Genomic DNA, 19,832 nt, shown 5'->3' on the forward strand with positions numbered 1-19,832 from the left:
TGGTTGTTTCTAAGTTTGCTAACCTCACATCTGAAAACTAATGAAATTGAGAGTCCAAGAAACATATAATATTGGTCACTTTCGATATTTCATTGATAAATTGCCCTAAAAAGATATTGTTTTCACAACAAAACTGCAGATAACCAGATTGTTGAAGTGTATAACCACAATTTTACAAAGGCATAACCATTTTTTTTTCGTGTGTTTAAAATTGGTCGTCTATAAGTTTACCAGCCTCACAACATAATACTAATGCAATTAAGAGTTCAAGAAACATAGAATCTCTATCACTTTTAATATTTCAGTGATAAATTGACTTAAAAAGATATTGTTTTCATAGAAATACTATAGATAACCAAATATTTGAAGCATGTAACCACAATTTTACAAAGGTGTAACCATGTTTATTCCGACATTCAAAATTGGCCGTCTATAAATTTAGCTGTCTCACAATAGAAAACTAATGCAATTAAGAGTCCAAGAAACATAGAATATCTATCACTTTTAATATTTCAGTGATAAATTGCTTTAAAATGATATTGTTTTCATAGAAAACTACATATAACCAAATATTTGATGCCTATAACCATAATTTTACAGAAGTGAAACCATTTTTTTGCAAAGGAATGTTTACAATACCTTAATATTACACATCCAAGTCAAAACATTACAAAGAAATTTGTCAATTATCAAAGGTTGAACCTAAGGTTGAACCTCTGTAGGTTCAATTTAATTCATTATTTTACAAGCAAGAATTGAATTACGAACTAGAGTAGAAAAACCACTCATTCTTTCTTTCTTCAGCCGTTATGATCTGTTATGGTCCTTCACATATACTTTCCTTCCTTTCTTCTAGTGCAGTTGATTCCTGCCCTTGTTAAATTGGTAATACAAGACCTTGACTGTCATGGTTCCATGATCTTTCTTATCTTTCACCTTGGGCATATCAAGTCATGACATCAACCTCAATCGAAGCTCCTTTTTAGTTTGTGCTTTCAGGTCAAGGGGTAATATTACAATTCCATTCCCAATTGTTTCTTTTGCCCAATGTCATCATCAAAAACCTCAAGTTTGAGTGATTGAGTATTCCTGCAATCAAATGAAACATATTAATACAATCATTCATCATTTAACACATATTTGTCACAAATTAGTATCATACACTTATAAGATTCATTTTTTCACCATGGATTTCTAATTAATTTACAAAAATAATTTTGGAAAACAATTTCAAAATTTGTAAACTGATTTCAAAGCAAATTTCAGTCTTTAACATGTTTGGATATAAGGTTTAACAATTAGTTTCTTAACAAATGTCAACTTTGGAAGAAAAAAAAAATTCAAAATCAAAAATATTTCACAGCCTTGCAAAACTAATTAGTGTTACCAATATTAGTCTTTACAGTACAGTATAAAACCCATCTTCCTGTTAGTGTTACCAATACCAGTTTTTACAGTACAAAACATTCAAAATCATAATTTACTAAATTCATAACTTTAATTACTTATCAATGTTTACCCATTTTTTAGAACAACCATCAAAATCCACAAACGTTAAATACAAAGCCACATCACAAAATGGAATGAAAAATTTGAGATAAAGGTCACCTTCAACAAAGAGATTAAGTTTCCGACTTGATTCCGATGATGTGATTTCCAATGATTTTAGAACTAGGTCATGACGGAGAGAGGGAATAGGGTCGCACATAGACTATGATGCGACGTTGAGTGTAAGCTGAGCCGACGGTGGTTGAGAGGAGACGGCGGCGGTGGGAGGAGATTGTAATGATGGTTGAGGGAGAGGAGATCGTGGTTGTTGGTTAAGAGAGGAAAGTGGTAACCGTTGTTGAGGGAAAGAGAGAGATGGTAGAATGAGTTTAGAGATTGAGGGAAAAATCAGTCTTTTTCCATGTCACTAGGGTCTATTTTTTATTCTTTCTTTTGACAAGTCAGTAGTGGTACAAGGGTGTATCAACTAAAAGGATGTCTATGAATCTTTTCCCTTGTCGAAATTGGGTGCCAATTTTCATACCTTTTTTTTTTTTTTAAGGAAACTCGATTATCAAATATGAATATTACAAAATTTCAATTAATATTTAGTTTATAGGAAGGAAAATAAATTAAAAATAAGCTGACGTTAATTTAAATTTTTATGATATGTGGTATGTTTGATTCTGCAAAGAAAAACGGATGAAAGAAAAATAGAGAAAAAAAGTTATGCTTGAAAAAATTTGGTAAAAATAAAGGATAAATTTGAAAAATATAAATTTTTTGGTAGAATGACGGTCACACTTAATAGAGGTCTCTTTTTCCATTTTCTCAGTTTCACTGTCACCTGAAAATATTAATAGAGACGCCCAAATTATAGATACAAAATTATGACGTATATGAAATAAAATAGATAATTCTAGTGGTAAAATGATAGGTCTTGAATTCGAGAGAACCCGGGTTTGAGCCCCGCTAGTGCCTTTGGAGGGAGGTAAATGTAAATACCTTTGTAAGTGCTCTTTGAGCCCAAAGGTCTTCTCTGCCTTGGACTAGGGCACCATCCCCTCACCCTAAAATTTTTGTAACCAAAAAAAAAACAGAGAATTAACTTTTCCCATCTTATGCCCTTCTCACGCGCCATGCAAACATTACAAAATTGTCCTCCGAAAAACTAAATCCGGACAATTAACTTCTGGTCCGGATTACATATTCTGGACACATTCGAAGTATAAAAGAACGTTCACCCCCCCATTTTTACAATTTCACTTTTTACTTACTTACTCTCTCTCTCTCTCTCTCTCTCTCTCTCCCTCTAATCCCAGAATCCGAACTGCAAAAATCCAACCAAAATCGGTGAAATTTTGCTCAAACGGACCGCATTTCAATCCTTGACAAACATCACATGGAAGATTAGTTCAATTTCTGTATGCATGCAAGTAATTTGTTCTGTTTTTTTTCCTATGTACTGAAGCAATTCGGAATTCGTTTTCCGAACTAGATTGATGTAGTTCGGAAATAAATTTCGGAAACACCCAGAATATGTGTTTCAGCGTCTGTTTTGTACTGGTTTTGTTCTGATTGTGTTGTGTGCGTGTTACAGAAGGTTCATCATCCACTCGGCTCGTATGGGAGGCAGGGCATACTTCCCGTAGGAGAGAGCGTACCAAACGGTTGCAGGAGGAAGGTGTTGTTTTGAGGCGTCGGGGTGGTGTCAAAGAAGGCCGTGCTGATGTCGATCATCAGCCAGAGCAGCAAGAGTATATGGAAGATGTCGTGGACATGCAACATAAGGAGGAGCAGGAGCTTGAGGAGAAGCTTCAGGCTATGGACGAGGAAATGGAAGATGCCGAGCCATGGCAAAGGCGAAAGAAGAAGGAGAAGGTGGTGGACCCTGAGCCACTTGATGACTATCTCGGTGGCCCACACGACACTGGCCTGTTGTGGAGGTACCATGTGCACGTGGCCAGGAAGGCGGCTGATGGCGAGGTTTTTATTAATGTTAAACTCACTCTTTGTACTGGTTAAACTGTCTGTTTGTGAAGCCATGAGTGTAAACTAATGTTTATGTATTGTTTTTATTTATTTGCAGTGGCGTGGCAAATTAAAATGCATCAGCAACAAAAAGAAGATTGGGGAGATACATGACAAAGAAACCACCCCTACTATGGCTGCACGGTGGCGGCAGGACAGATTGCAGGGCATTGGCGTTACTTGGCTTCAGGATACCAGCTACAGCCTGATTGACCATGGTCTAATTTATGCCTTTGTGGAGAGGTGGCACAAGGAGACTTCCAGCTTCCACCTATTTGGGGAGATAACAGTCACACTTGATGATGTGGCCTGTTTGCTGCATCTCTCCATTGACGGCATGCTCCTGTCCCACGGGTCCATATCATGGGACGAGGCGATGGAATTGATGGAGACGTACTTGGGGTCTGATACAAGTGATGCTCTTATTGAGGTCGAAAAGACCAAATGTGCACATTGCCAATTTGGCTACTTGAAGAGGATTTTCAAGGAGTGTTTGAAGGAGCAGAGGGATTTGGTGACCGAGTATGGTGTGACTCAGGAGGTGAAGAGGTTGTGGGACAAGGTTGTCCGCATATATTTGCTATTCTTGTGGGGATCACGATCTTCACTGACAAGAGCCAGAATTTTGTGGATGTTGTGTACCTGAAGTACTTTAGAGACCTTGATCTTGTTGCTGATTATTCATGGGGAGCTGTGACACTAGCTCACTTGTATAGGGAGCTCAACAATGCTGCACGTTGGAACTGCAGTCAGGTGGCAGGATACCTGACTTTGTTGCATGTATAAATTAAAAACTATGTTTTATTTTTTAAAATGTAAGTGTATAATATATACCAGACCACAGATAATTTTGGCATTTTTGCAGGACGCATGAAAAGGCAGTATGATGGGAAAAGTAACACTCTGTAATATATACCAATCAAGTAAGGCATGAACCTCTTAATGAGTTTACTAACAGAACAATCAAACTCATCGCAGATTATTCCCAATCATAACCCAATACAACATTCATTCTTATATAAAATAAACTCATCGGTATTTTAATGATATTTTATTTTATTTAATTAAGGTTACCCATAAATTCAACAATTGTTCTATTTGGATGACTTTAATTAATTATTAAAATATATCAATTATCTATAATATCACTTGTCTACAAAATAGAATAAAAGACACAAGTTTTAACATTACAGAAATGAAATCTTATGGGAAAATTAAATCAGAATTATGTCATTTTATACATATCTCGTATGAAAACTCCCACTAACTCAAATATTAACACACATATAACTAAGCAAATATCTTGTCAAAAAAAAAAAAAAATTAAGAAAATATGAGTTATCATACTCATATGTCAAATATCTGGTTAGAGGATCTACCGATGAGTTTTCAAATTCCTTAATGTCAGATATCCACATATATGTATAAGAGAAGTAATTATTTATTGTGATAGCTTGTTAAGAGAAACAAAAGTAAATAGAGATAAATAGCTTCTGATTTAATCGAACGTATTCTGTAAAAATACCGTCAGCTCCCAAGTTAATATTAAACTACGATTGAATTAAGCTCAAAAGTTACTTATTATAACTTATAATTTGTTTTAGCAATATAATAACTTTGAAAATATGAACTAAACTATAACGCTGCCAAGTAAGAACTTATTGCAGTCCATGTATGTATGTATGTACGTATGTATGTATCCTTTCTTCAATGCCCGTGATTTTAGTGCGATTATGTTCACTTTCTTCCCTCTTTCCAGTATTCTCTGCAGTATGCATGGTTAAGATGTCACATAAATTCAGATTTATTTGCTGAACTAACATTAGAAGCTTATGCACTTCTGTTACTGTCATAGTTTATATTGGTGTCACTATCATCTTTCTTGGTAACAGTCTCTACACTATTTTCATGATCAACACCAACCTTCAAAGGTCCAAGCTTAACTTCAATATCCTTGACAATGAAGTTAAAGTTCTAACATCCAAAGCCTTTGAAAAATGGTTGTTTGATGATGTTAAAATAAACTAAAAGTTTGGACCAATATGTTTATTTTTATTTATTTTTAAACGGTTTGTACCAATATTGATTTCTAGTTATTCATGTATTTCATTCCAATAAATAATAATATTACATCAGATGTGAAACTCTTGAAAGTTTATGATCCCTCGACACCGCAAGGGGTGTATGTATATTCACTGAATCGGCTTAAAGGTCCTCGTCAAGCTTCTCTTTGAGGCTTTCTTTCTTTTTTCTTTTCTTGAAGGGGTCTTTTGGAGGTTTTAGCTTGAGGATCCTCCTTCCTCGTTTTGGTGAAGTTGTCAGCGTGAAGCTTCTCTTCATACTTGATGTTCGTCTTTGCCATGTTTAGGAACTTGTTCAGAGAGTAGGGTTTGTCTAACAGGTAGATTTTTAATGGTTCATCTGTTCCTCGAACTTGAACTGCTTCTTTATTGAATCTCTAGATGTAGTCTTATAAAGGTTTGTTCTTCCCTTGCACGATATGTGCGGTGAATTGATGACATAGCTTCTCCAAAGTGCCGATGGAGTCTATTCGAAGGTTTTTGTACTTATGACTAAAATTTAAGTCAAACTATCAATTCGAATCAAAATTTTGTCAAAAATTGTTCCACTCATAATCAAACTCGTGTTTACTAATTGATGAATTGTTTGCTAATATTATGGCTTTAATTCATTTATTTAGTCACATTTTACTTCTCCATTGCGTAATTTTTCTCAATGAGGAACTAAATTCTCGTTCAAAGAGTTGCCATTGTGATAAACATCTAAGCTAACACAAGCTTCCACTACAGCAAAGAAGTTAACAGACTACTAACGACATTAACATACAAGAGAGCTATATGTTAATTTCAAAACAAATAAAGGAGGTTAATTTCATATTTTTAAACTTGAGGGGTGTTCAAAGAAATAGGTAGGTGAGTGTAATTTGCTATAGTTAAATGACCAAGTTGCTTGGGCTCCAGTGGCAAGGAGCCATAATATTGGCTAATGCGCATGCCTCTACGCATGAGCCGAATTAATCGCCCGCCTTTGGTGGGTCGAAAACCGGTGCGAAAAAAGAAGAAAAAAAAGAAGAAAAAAAAACTCTTATTTTGCCATAGAACAAAAACACAAAAAACAGTAGCAATTTGTTTGAGAGTTCCATGAAGAAGCTCCACCACCACCTCCCCGTGAAGCAAACTCACAGTTTCATCTCCACCGACTCTGAAATCCTCCACCACCTAAAAACCGGTTCCCTCTCACACGCAATCCATCTCCTCAACACATCACAACCAACCCTCTCACTCAAACCAGTCATCTACGCTTCCCTCCTTCAAACCTCCGTCAAAACCAACTCATTCCACCACGGCGCCTCCGTCCACGCTCACGTCCTCAAATCCGGTCTCCACTCCGACCGCTTCGTCGGCAACAGCCTCCTTACTCTTTACTTTAAATTAAACCCCGGCCCCCATTTATCTCACGCCCGTCATCTCTTCGACTCACTTCACGTCAAAGATGTCATCTCATGGACTTCACTTATCTCCGGTTACACTCGCTCCGACCTGCCACATCAATCGATATCTTTATTCTACGAAATGTTGGCATTTCCTGTTCAACCCAATGCTTTTACTCTATCTTCTGTTATCAAAGCTTGTTCTGCGTTAAATGACGTAAACCTTGGGAGATGCTTTCATTCTATGGTTTTAACACGTGGGTTTGATTGGAATACTGTTGTTTCGTGTTCGTTGATTGATATGTATGGTTGGAATCGCGCTGTTGATGATGCACGGAGGGTGTTTGATGAATTGTTTGTGAAAGATGATGTGTTTTGTTGGACTTCAATTATATCGTGTTTTACAAGGAATGATATGTTTAAGGAGTCGTTGAAGTTTTTTTATGTTATGAATAGGGTTCGTGGGGTGGTTCCGGATGGTTATACGTTTGGGACGATTTTGACGGCTTGTGCTAATTTAGGGTTGTTGAGGCAAGGTAAGGAGGTTCATGGGAAGGTTGTTGGTTTAGGTTTTGGGGGGAATGTTGTTGTGGAGAGTAGTTTGTTGGATATGTATGGGAAATGTGGGTGTGTTAGACATTCTAGGATTGTGTTTGAGAGGTTGAGTGATGAGAAGAATAATGTTTCTTGGACTGCAATGCTTGGTGTGTATTGTCAGAATAAGGAGTATCAGAATGTGCTTGATCTTGTTAGGGAGAGGGGGGATTTGAATTTTTACGCGTTTGGGATTGTTCTTCGCGCGTGTTCGGGGTTGGCTGCGGTGAATCATGGGAAGGAGGTTCATTGTATGTATGTGAGGAAAGGTGGATCGAAAGACGTTATCATTGAGTCTGCATTGGTTGATTTGTATGCTAAATGTGGTATGGTTGATTTTGCATGTACAATGTTTGCAAGTATGGAGGTTAGGAATTTGATCACTTGGAACTCGATGGTCAGTGGGTTTGCGCAGAATGGAAGAGGGGTTGAGGCATTAGCGTTGTTTGAAGATATGATTAAGGAAGGGATTAAACCTGATTCCATCACTTTTGTTGCGGTTCTTTTTGCTTGTAGTCATGCGGGTTTGGTTGATGAAGGAAGAAAGGTTTTTACTTTGATGGGAGAATATGGGATTAAGCCTGTCGTGGAACATTATAATTGCATGATTGATTTGTTGGGGCGTGCCGGGTTTATAGACGAGGCCGAGTGTTTGTTGGAGAATGCAGATTGCAGATACGATAAATCACTTTGGGCAGCTCTTCTTGGAGCTTGTACTAAGTGTTCCGATTATAGAACTGCCGAACGCGTCGCAAGGAAGATGATTGAATTGGAGCCTGACTTCCATTTGAGTTATGTTCTGCTTAATAACATCTACAGAGAAGTTGGCCGGTGGGATGATGCTCTGGAGATCAGGAAGTTGATGGAAGATAGAGGGGTTAAGAAGATGGCTGGTAAGAGCTGGATTGATAGTCAAAACCGGAAGGGTTCTCATGTAAACGTTTGTATGGAATAAAGTGTTTCTAGCATGTGGGAACCTATTTGATGACCAATATTTAAACCGTGGTCATAGTTGCAATTAGATTATGACTTTTGAAATTTCAGATAAATGCAACAAATGTGGCTGCAGTTGCTATCAATGCAGCTGCAAATTCAGTATTCTAGTATAGCATGGGGGGAAGCAGTGTCGTGATTGATAGAAATTGACAGGTTATTGGAAGTTATGGCTTATGACATAATATTTTCCCTTTTGGCAATGTTGAGCTAGCACTTTAACTAGTAGAAGCATCAGCTTCATGTAGATTACTCAAAGATTCTATTGTGCTGTGAATAAAGAAAACTTTTTACTCTCATTCGAAACTGACTGCAATTGAAGCTTGAAGTGAGCATCTAATAATTTTTTGCTGCCTGGTTGGAGAGATCACCGTGATAAGGCCTGCAGAGTTCATTGGCTGCCGTAATCAGATGAAATGTATAAAGAATTATTACATCTTGATCATCTTAGCTTATTTGTGTAATTGCATGCTTTCATGACTAAGATGGTCTGATTATTGCAGAACTGAGGAGAATGACTTCCCTTGCTAGTTCTTCACAAAGTAGGTTACTTAGGTGCAAACTATTCTTTCTTTACAAATTCTAGCAAACCGAGTTTTATTCTTGTTTGTATCTGTGGGTTGAGTTAGGACTGCTTGATGATGCAAAGAGCCTCTTAGCAGTCCCTCAGTCGCGGTGGACAAGGAAAGGGAAGGAGTACATGAGAAGATACACGCTCAAAATTGGTAAGCATATAAAAGGGAAGGAAGGATTAGAATGGCTGCTTCTGGAAATGGGGTTCTTGGTGGTAATTAATGGTCATGGATGCAATTGAGTTGCAGAGAAAGGAAGCACAAAAGGGTTAGGATTTTTTATGTTCTCTAGCAGATCCTTTTAAGTCAACATGGCGTCTCTCAATCTGAGGTTGGAAAGGCTTTCAGACAGCTTGCTCTGCATATTTGTTCTTCATCCCAAAATTTAGTTTTCTTTTAATACTAATTACTGATTTTGTCTCGAGAATTATGAGAAATTTCTCTTTACCCTTCCCTAATACAGATGCTTATTTGCGTGTTCGAATTTTGAATGCCTGATATCGTTTAGTCATTGGAATCTCAATGTTTAAAAAATTGGACAAGACCAACGGGATGAACTGGAAACTGAATACTTCTCTTGTTTGTTTGATCTGGCCTTTAATTAGTTTGTTTGAACCGGTTTCAATCGCAGCTGGTTCAACCAGTTCTTAATTTTTGTATTTTTTTCTCTTTGTTTATTTTTAATTTAATATTTATTTATTTGTCATCCGGTTCAATCATGGTTGTGCCGATCACACCAATTTAAAGCATGACCCAAAGGCTTCACTGATTTGATCTCTGATTTGGTTTTCAATTATTGCACCAGATTCATATCTGGGTATGGGACTATATAATCTTGGGACGTGTGCCTTTGGAGCAGATGTGGGATGGGGTGCAGTTTCACCATTCCATGACTTATGAGGTGATTTATCCTCTGTAAAAAAATAGATAAATGAAGTGCTTTATCCTCTCTATACTTCTCTGATTTTTAGTTACAGTGAGAATTTCCTTGCTATATTTTCCCCCGATTTTTTTAAACATATATGTGTGTGTGTGTGTGTGTGTGAAACTGTATGGGACTATGAGGAACAAACAGGTTTGGTAAGTTTGATTATTAGAGTCAGTAGTATATCTATCAGAGCGTATATCTATGCAACTAAATAGATATATCATTACACACAATAGAAAAGCAGATACATTAGTATGAACTGGCTTTTATTCCTTCCATTTTTACGTTTCGTTTAAACTATTATATTTTATTACTTTTATCTTTTTTATATTATTACTTAAATTATTAATTAAAAGAATAGTTAAATCCTATTAAAACAGGAGTTACCTTTCATGTATGTAGTTCCACTGTTTCCTTTGATCATATTTGTTGAATACTTGGTGTCAACTGTGTTCTTCTCAAGTATGTCATCAAGTTTAGTACTAATCTTTAGTCAAAGTCATTGCTCCATCTTCTTCATTCATGATGGAAGATCCTACTGCTGACTTTCCTTTTGATTCCTCAGCATCGACAAGATTAGTTTAGGAATTTCTGCGGCCAAAAATTGGTGGAGAACTATGCTTCTTCTAACATGTTTCAATATTATGTCATATCTCACCATGGTAATTATCTCCAGATAATGGTAGTGTCACACACAGTGAAGTAGGATTTTCAGAAGAATGTACATAATAGTACGGATCAAGACCTTGATTTTGATTATTTGAATTCTAAGCATTATTGTTATTTCTCACCATGATTACGATTCTCTGAATGAAAGGATAAGAACATGATGAATATGAATGTGCAAGGATAAACTCTGCCTGCGATATTGCAGAGCCGAAGCAAGCATGATAGCCTTTTGAAAGCAGATTGAGATTGATTTCTCATGAATGAATAGGGAAGTACAAGATAATATCTTTATGGAATCTATACATAGAATTTTCTGTCTTGGAAATATAAAGTGTCACTTTTATTAAGTAATAATTACATTACTTTTTAATGAAAACTTACTTCATTTGGTGTTTAACCAATGCCCCTAGGGCACTGGTTAACATTCTCTTATCTTTATATACAAGAGAGAAATGCCAGCTACACGTAACTGTCCTAACTAACTAGATGAAACTGAAATTGAAGTGAAGTGCAAATTACAATGAAATTGTAGGTGGAATGTAAATGCAATTGAAGCTTGCAGTGTAATGTGACTTGAGAGGCATCATTGTTACTTCCTTCGTTTGAAGGCCTGTTTGTTATAGATTCTAAAAAAAATGGATTTTCCTTTGTATTTTTTTAAATAGTTTTTTTTGGAAATTTACTCAAAAATAGTATAAGTTATTTCAAACTCATTTGTTATAAATTAAAAAAGATATTTTGACATTCACTAACCTAAATATTCATTGTTCGAGATTTTACATAGTAAAACTCGCATATTTTTTTAAAATGATATATTTCAAAAATGATTTTTATGAAAAGCTATTTGAAATAGTTTTTCTTAAAGATTTTTTCAAAATTTTAGTATAAAAAAATTATAACAAAATGATGAAATATCTAGAATGACATTTTAAGATAAGTTATTCAAACCGATTTTTTATTTGAAACTTTTCTTAAAAATTTCTTTTTTAAAAAAACTTTAACAAAAACATGTTACACTACAAAAATCTATTTAAAAAAAAAATTATAACAAACGGGGCCTAAATTTATAGTTTTAAATTTTATTGTGTCTTTTTAATGTTTGGCAAAATCGATCTCATTTTTCTTTATAAAATATTTGGATAATAATCAAGATAAAGAATTAATATACCAAAGAAACAGAAGTAACACCTTTTTTTTTTTTTTTTGAAATGGCAAATATTATTCACGTCGAGAATATGCAAGACGCAGAAAAAGACTCACGGAAAAAAGAAAGAACAATTACATAAAAGATGCCGCGAACACCTAAGCACCAAAGAGCCGCCACAAATGGCCTCAAACAATGAGGCTGAAATATACTTGCATGAGTCAAGCATACCACTGCCTCACTCCCGAACAGCCCAAAACAATATGAGGATTGCTTTTTAGGCCCCCTCAATATCTCTTTAGGCCCCCTAAAAATACAAAAATAACCTTTATACGACTTCCGGTAGATAAATACCGGTAGTTCATTTTAATTTTTCTCATTTTGCACCTCCGGTATGTACATACCGAAGGCACATTTTCAACTACATGTATGAAATTATCAGATGGTTTACCGGGGTCCAAATCTTCTATAAGTTTGCATATAGTGGAAAACGTGACAAGATCCTTAACTCCGTTCAATATGGATGGTCATTGGTCAATCTTTTATTGATACTAGGAATGAGAGCCATGAAACTGATGCTTCAGTAGTTGCAGATTCTTTCACTTCCGAGTCTCTTATCTTGACAAAAACCATCGACGTATATCCGGAAAACGCACCTTATAAGAGGAAAGTAAGCCCTGCAAATGCTGAGGAATTCAACCATTCTAGCACCTCCAGGAAAAATTTAGTCATCATGATCTTTCTCATAGGTCATAATTTTTATTCTTTACATGTTTGCTAGTTTTACCAAATATTGCATTGCTCTATATAGGAAGAAAACAAGTACTGATGATGCCAATGGACCTAAGACACAAAAGAGGTTGCAATTGCAAAAGGTCTAAGTGTACAAAAAATACTGCGAATGTTTTCAATTTAATAATTCCAACAGTTTGAAAATGTGCCTTCGGTATGTACATACCGGAGGTGCAAAATGAGAAAAATTAAAATGAACTACCGGTATTTATCTACCGGAAGTCGTATAAAGGTTATTTTTGTATTTTTAGGGGGTCTAAAGAGATATTGAGGGGGCCTAAAAAGCAATCCTCAAACAATATCAGACTGGCTGACAACAAAACCAGCGCACCTGCCCAGCCAGGAACTGCCCAAACAGCAGCAGAAAAACCATAACAGACCTGCCAAAAAAACAGCAGCAAACCGCAGACAGCATTCAAACCAGTTGATAAAAAACCCCTGCCAGCAGCTGCGCGCCTACCTCCTACCTACCCTGCCGAGACACAATATCGGGTTCCAACTCCACTTATAAAAAAGACAAATCGGAATATGCGTCCTACTCAAGATCCACCTCCAAGACAATACCCCACCACATAACTTCTCCCATTGAAAATCTTATCGTTCCGGACTTTCCACAACACCCATAACGTTGAGAGCCAAATAAGCCAACGGCCCTTTTTAATGATTTTATTCCTTTCCCAACCTCCCCAACACTCCCAATGAACGAAAAGATTCGGAGGGGTTAGAAAGAAATCATCTAGCCACGACATTAACAACAACCAAACCGAGCTTGCCAAATCACAATGGAGGAAGAGGTGTAAGGACGATTTTTCCCTCCTATCACAAAGCCCACAAAGAATGGATTGATCCGGAGATATGACATTCCGCCAAGCAACGTTAACTTTAGTTGGTAATCGATTAAGAAGAGCCCTCCAAGCAAACGCCACCACTTTCGAAGGCGCCGGAGTTTTCCATTAAGCTTTGAAAACCCGTTTTTCTTCATCCCTATAGAAGTAACACCTATTAAAATTGAAAAACTTGTAATTTTTCAACAAACGATGATGACAACAACAACAAATCACAAGTTTTCTGTGATAGAGATGGTGCTTGTCTCGTGTAGAGGTCTTGGTGCAATTAACCATTTTACTGCTATTAATTGTTCTGGTAACAACTTCCTAGTCAGTGTTTAGTATCCATAGTGGAAGTGCTCTGGAAGTTTTATTGCTGCTTTCACAGTCATCAGTTATGAGGGCAGGCTGGCAGCAATTTTGGAGCCATATTGTTTTCTTGGTTTATATAGGTTTAGGAGTTCTATAGGGATCTTGGAGCATTCTTGTGGTGTTTTTGTAACCTATTTCAAATAAATAATGTATTGAAGTGTATTTTTTTTTTTACATCCAAGTCTAGTACATGATAGAGTGTCCTCTCCAACCTTGTTGGGTTGGAACACTAATGATTTGAGTTCATATTAATTAAATTAAATCTACTAGTTCTACGCAATTTCAGATTATATAATTCGAATACATTCAGTTTTTTTGGATGGTGGCGTTTCATCCAAAGATTTGGACGGTTTGTGGTGTGTTTAATGAATTTTTGGATGGTTGGAAGGTGGAAAACGCTTTATTTGACTGTAGTTATAATCTAGGACTTGTTTAAGGCTATAAATAGTCTTCCATCTTCATCAAATTTCTTCATTCTTCACTTCACCTTTTTTCTTAAAAAAAAATAGTTTTTTAGGAGTGTTTATGGTATCTTGGTCATTGTTGACCGTTCATATAATCTCTGCAGTTGCTTTATAGCTTATGCGGGGATTATACGATATTCAGCAAAGACCTTTGACATCAAATACAACACTAAAGATCACAGTTCAAATTAATTCGAATTTTATAATCCGAAAAATGCTAACAATCTGGTTCAGATTATATAATCCGAACCAGAGGTATTTTTGTCATTTTTGCAGGGCGCATGAGAATAGCTAAGGATGGAAATAGTAATAGTCTTGTATTTGTTGGAACAAAATGTGTTTCACAATGAACCTTATTAAGTTTTGATGATAACAAGGTATTAAAAATTGTCAATTGGTTATTACTAATAATTGTTCAAGTGTACAGGACCAAAGGCTACTCAAGTTATTTCAATAGGTCTTGGAAGAACAATGGAAAGAAAAAGAAATTCTGAGCATCTGAAGAAAACTGCTCCTGAAGCTAAACTGCTCCTGAAGAGATGACGTCATCAGAAGCAGAAAGTCATCAGAAGCAAAAGTTTTCATCAGAAGCAATATCTTCACCAGAAGCTACATTTGATCCTTTAATCAAACTGAAGATTCAAAGTAGCTGATTCTCAATTCAGTCTTATCAAAGAAGAACGAAGAATTGAAAGGGAGGTATCAACGGATATATGGATAGCACTGAGCTCTTGTCTCTCGTTAATAGAGTTGACAAAGTACAAGTGTACAACCACTACCTCCACTACTCTGTTTTCTGTCTACGCTACAAGACAAAACAACAGCCATGCCTGCAGAATTGTACACTCAAGATGGGAATGAATTTGAAGTTTATTCTTCAAAGGACTACACCCAAATCAGGCAAAGGATCACTGGTGGATAATCAAAGGATTTCAAACGACTCTTTAGACGTGCTGATTATCTCAACGTCTCTTTCACGCCTCTATATAAAGGAGTGAAGACTTGAAGATAAAATATAGAGATACACAAGTTTAAAAGCGCCAAAACTCTGTCAATTTGATTCTACAAAGCACACTGAATTTCTGCACTGATTTGATACATCTTAGAAATTCAAAGTCTAGAGTCTTTTCTGTATTGTATTGTGAACACCACTGATTGTATATCAAGTGTTCAATTCAAACTCAATTCTCTCGCCTGCGTGCTTGAGCATTAGAAGTCTCTTGCTTAGTGCTTGAGCATTGGAAGACTCTTGCGTGTGTGCTTGAGCATAGTTTTGTGAAGTCTCATACTTAGAAAGTATTGAGCAGTTGTAATCTTGTGATTATAGTGAAATCTCCTTGGAAGTGCAAGGGGGACTGGACTACTTCCGTGTTGTGGAAGGAACCAGGATAACTGCCTGTGTCTTTGTCTTTCTTTTCTCTGCTCTGTTCTTTTCCGCTGCAATCTGACTCTGATCATTTCATCAGAAGCAATCAAACTGCTTCTGAAGTTTTATCAGAAGAAGTAATTTTTAAGAGAAAAAGAAAACACAATTCAACCCCCCCCCCCCCCCCCCTTCTTGTGTTTTTCACCTTCAGTATTTTTATAGAGGGAATTTTAACCCAGTTCAATAAAGCTCAAAGCTCGTTAGAACCGGCCGTAAACTAACCGGGAAAGCCGTTTTGACAATGTGAATAGAGATAAGCTAACTGACGACTGAGAGAAATTTTGAGAGCCCCTTTCAAATTCTGTTGGAATTTGTTACAATTCACTTTCATCATGTTTTGATTTGACTGATCAATGACAAATACGACTTTCCTCCTCCTTTTCAAAGGGAGATTTTCTCTTCTTTGAAAATATATTTTCTCTTTGTGAGAATTGTCGACAATTATGCCCCCCTACCATGGAACTCTTTAATGCGCACACAATAATATGTGACAAGACAGACACTCGGTGTAACACTTTAAACGCTTAAAGCGATAAATCACGCAAATAATACAATTATACAAAGGATCTAGATGCTACTTCTTCTATAAGTTTAAACATGCATAATTAATTTTTCTCAAAAACATCGCAGCGGAATATAATATCATCACATTTCGTCAACAGTTAAATGAAAATCTCCAAAATAGCCATGTCAACATACTACACATACCATCATCAATACATAGTCTCAAAAATCCTCAATAGTCATAATAAAGGTAAACACCAAAGACTGACACCTACTCGGAGCCCTAGAGACTAAGACACCAAAAGCAGTAGACGAGGTAGATCCAAGCTATCCTCAAGCAACTCACCAAGTAAAGCAAACTGCTCCTACACGTCGTCTACCTATTCATAAGAATAAGGCAGACAGTCAACCAAACGACCAATGTGGGTTAGTTCACATCTCATAATTAAAGTACAATCAAACATAAGCATTAAAGGATTTGTGCATAACACATATACATACTTAACATTCTTAGAATACTAATTCCACATGGATATTATATTTCCACTATCATATCATATCAACATATTCATTCTTAATCAACATTATCATCACAAGCTTATCGCCTAACAACACCGATCAATATAAGAATTTCTCACCTCATTTCTTATTTAGCCTAATAATCAAACTACACTAATCTCATCATTTAGGAATTATAATCCTACATGTCACTCTATTCATTTTACATAAAGTACATATTATCATAATATATACAAATCATCTAATTCACACCAATCATATATGTCATCTAAACCCTTGCCTAATCGACTTAACAACTACAGTCCTTCATTTCCAAAGTTTAGGTAAAGAAGTCATCGACACCAAAGAAATCATCAAATCATATACATGTAATTCACGCTTATTATTATCACCAAAATAAACATCATCAATTAAAATCACCAAGTACACAAGCATCACCAAAATATCAAATATCAACATGCACACATCTTCACACAATTCACATAATCACAACGTTCACCGAATTTCACCAATGCCCAAATTCACCAAGTCACATATTCAATTATGACACGACTCACCAAGTATTCAAATGCATGCAATGTTCTAGACTCTTCTCTAGATACATGTGGTACCAAATTTTGGACATCGGAGGTAATATTATCGAATAATCCACCCATCATCGTGATTTCCATCTTCGTGATTAATTTGGATACAATCGAATATATCGATTCATTCTCCCATCTTCGTGATTACATACTCAATGAATGCATTGACTTCAAGTAATGACTCGACAATGCATGACTAAAAACTCATCATCGTTATATAATTTACATCATTATATAATATATATATCCCATCTTTGTGATTCTCACCATTAATTAACACCTCATTTGCATCGTCAAGTAATTACAATCCATACATAACAAATCATCATCAACATCATCATAAGTAAACATCAAAACATAATCATATTTATCACCAAACATTCATCAATTAGTCATCGCCAAAAGATACACCTTCACTTCATAATTCATAAGTTATAATTCAACAAGAGTCATCATCAATTCATCAAATTAAAATCACCAAAGAATAATCATCAATAACTATCACTTCAAGGAAACATCACCTTTTAACAATCACATTTTACATAAAAGAAAGACAACTAACCACATTATGTCATTCATCATTTTTGACACGCAATCTTCATTGACTCAATCTTATTCTATCATGTTATCATGAAGGTAAAACCATTTGCAAGTTATCCGGTCATGAAACCACATTTTAACAACGTTCGTCTATTTTCACCGCTTTCTACATTTTCTAAGTAATTCCACAAAACAAGGTAAACATGGTCAAACACTCCAACCAAGCATATACACTACTCACATATGATCACAGTAGCATATGCATATAAGCATCATATGCCAAGTCCGATTAATTTCAAAATTCCACTAAGTTCGTCTCATTTTATCATTTTTCGAAAAGAATTCCAATTTTCAAAGTAAAACCAAGTTAAAGCTCATGATTATCATCCAAACCATTTTTATAAATCAAGGTTACAGTAAACAACCCTAACCCTACCATTTGAGAAAAACAAGTTTCAAAAAATTGTTGTTCTTGAACATTTTTCTAAAAGTTTTCGATTTGATTCACAAAATCAATTACAATCCAAGTAAAAGAGGTTATCCCATGTTTATAAAGCAAGACAGTAGTCAAACACATCAAAAGGAACACTTAGAGGTGTCCGAGAAACACCCAAAAGGCTCGGAACGCCAAAATCTAGGGTTGCTGTCACTAGGCAACTCGTCATGGTGAGCTGCCACTCGCTGGGCGAGTTTGACAGTAATTTTCACCAAAATCATCATGATGTTCATTATTTACCAAAACCCATAATTTTCTCAATTTTCATTCAAATTTCACAAACAACCACACCAATTTAAACCCCATCAACATAAAAACATTCATGAAGTGAATTCAAACATGTTTCAACAACAATCACTCACCAATTCATGATTTACACTCAATTAATCAAAAATCATCAAAACAACTTAACAACAACAACAACAACCATGAAGTTTAAGCACATAACACAACAATTTCATGAAGTTTATCATACCCACAAATTCACTTGAATTAGGAGCACAAATTTCATCATTCAAAAATCACAATAGTCACAATTAACACAAAAGTAGTTAAACCCATAATTGAAAATAAGAGATTATAGCTTAATTATGAAAAGGAATCATCCCTCTTACCTCTAGTCTTCAAGAATCCTAACTTCTGCTTCACTTTAGCTCTTAGCTCTTCAAACCTCAAGCTCTCTCTCTAGCCTGGTCTTCTATCCTCTTGATCTACTTTCTCTCTCTACCTCTTATGTTTTTGTGAAATGAAATAACGAAGGTTTAACCTAATTATCTTAAAGTAAGAGTTATGCTTATATATCACATTTTAATTGGGTTAGGTTTCTAATTGTCATAATGGGCTAAACATTCTTACCAACTAATTCTCAAAAGTTACTACTCACTTAAACTGTCAAAATACCGAATAATTACCGTCTCTAAATAATTACTCAAACTCACTATTAACTTAGTAAAAATAATTATTCTCACCCAAACCACCAAAAATAACCCTCTTAATAAAAATGACTAATTTACCCTTGCTCAACAAATGATCAAAATACCCCTAAGTCTAAAAATGACTAAAATACTCTTCTAGGCCAAAAATTCACTAATCACAAATAAAATACACACAGATACAAATAGTCACACACAAGCGCATATAATCACACATAATAAATAATTAAGATAATTTTAGCAAAAAACAGGCTGGTACACTCGGCACTGGTCACAATTTGAATCTCATCATTCATCAACAAAACTCAACGAAACTCAACGATTCTTGAATGGACAGTTTACCCACATATCATTATCAAGTATTTATTTTTTTAGATGAGTAAATATATAATTCTATTATATATATTAGTTGATCTAAAAAATATAATTACTTAATGTGTTAAAAGTTTAAATTCATATTCAAACTTTTTTTTATATTAATTTTATTTTTTGGTCAAAGTATATAA

General features: G+C 35.4%; 1 protein-coding gene across 3 annotated transcripts; it reads left to right on the forward strand.

Moving 5' to 3' along the window:
* The first annotated feature begins 6,654 nt into the window (after positions 1-6,654).
* On the forward strand, positions 6,655-9,627 carry LOC25486714 (pentatricopeptide repeat-containing protein At1g03540). Of its 3 annotated transcripts, XM_024775805.2 has the most exons (3): positions 6,655-8,975; positions 9,061-9,099; positions 9,187-9,627. In XM_024775805.2, the coding sequence occupies exon 1, from the start codon at positions 6,681-6,683 to the stop codon at positions 8,517-8,519; it is 1,839 nt and encodes a 612-aa protein (XP_024631573.1). In that variant the 5' UTR covers positions 6,655-6,680; the 3' UTR covers positions 8,520-8,975; positions 9,061-9,099; positions 9,187-9,627. The 3 variants fall into 3 exon arrangements, with proteins under 3 accessions (XP_024631573.1, XP_024631572.1, XP_024631571.1); XM_024775804.2 differs by having other exon boundaries at positions 6,655-9,099; XM_024775803.2 differs by having other exon boundaries at positions 9,061-9,627.
* The last annotated feature ends 10,205 nt before the right edge of the window (positions 9,628-19,832 follow it).

This window comes from Medicago truncatula, chromosome 2, assembly GCF_003473485.1.
Source record: "Medicago truncatula cultivar Jemalong A17 chromosome 2, MtrunA17r5.0-ANR, whole genome shotgun sequence".
Lineage (NCBI taxonomy): Eukaryota > Viridiplantae > Streptophyta > Magnoliopsida > Fabales > Fabaceae > Medicago > Medicago truncatula.

Excerpts from the sequence above, each read along its gene's own strand:
- LOC25486714 (XM_024775804.2), top strand. The coding sequence starts at position 6,681 with ATGAAGAAGCTCCACCACCACCTCCCCGTGAAGCAAACTCACAGTTTC.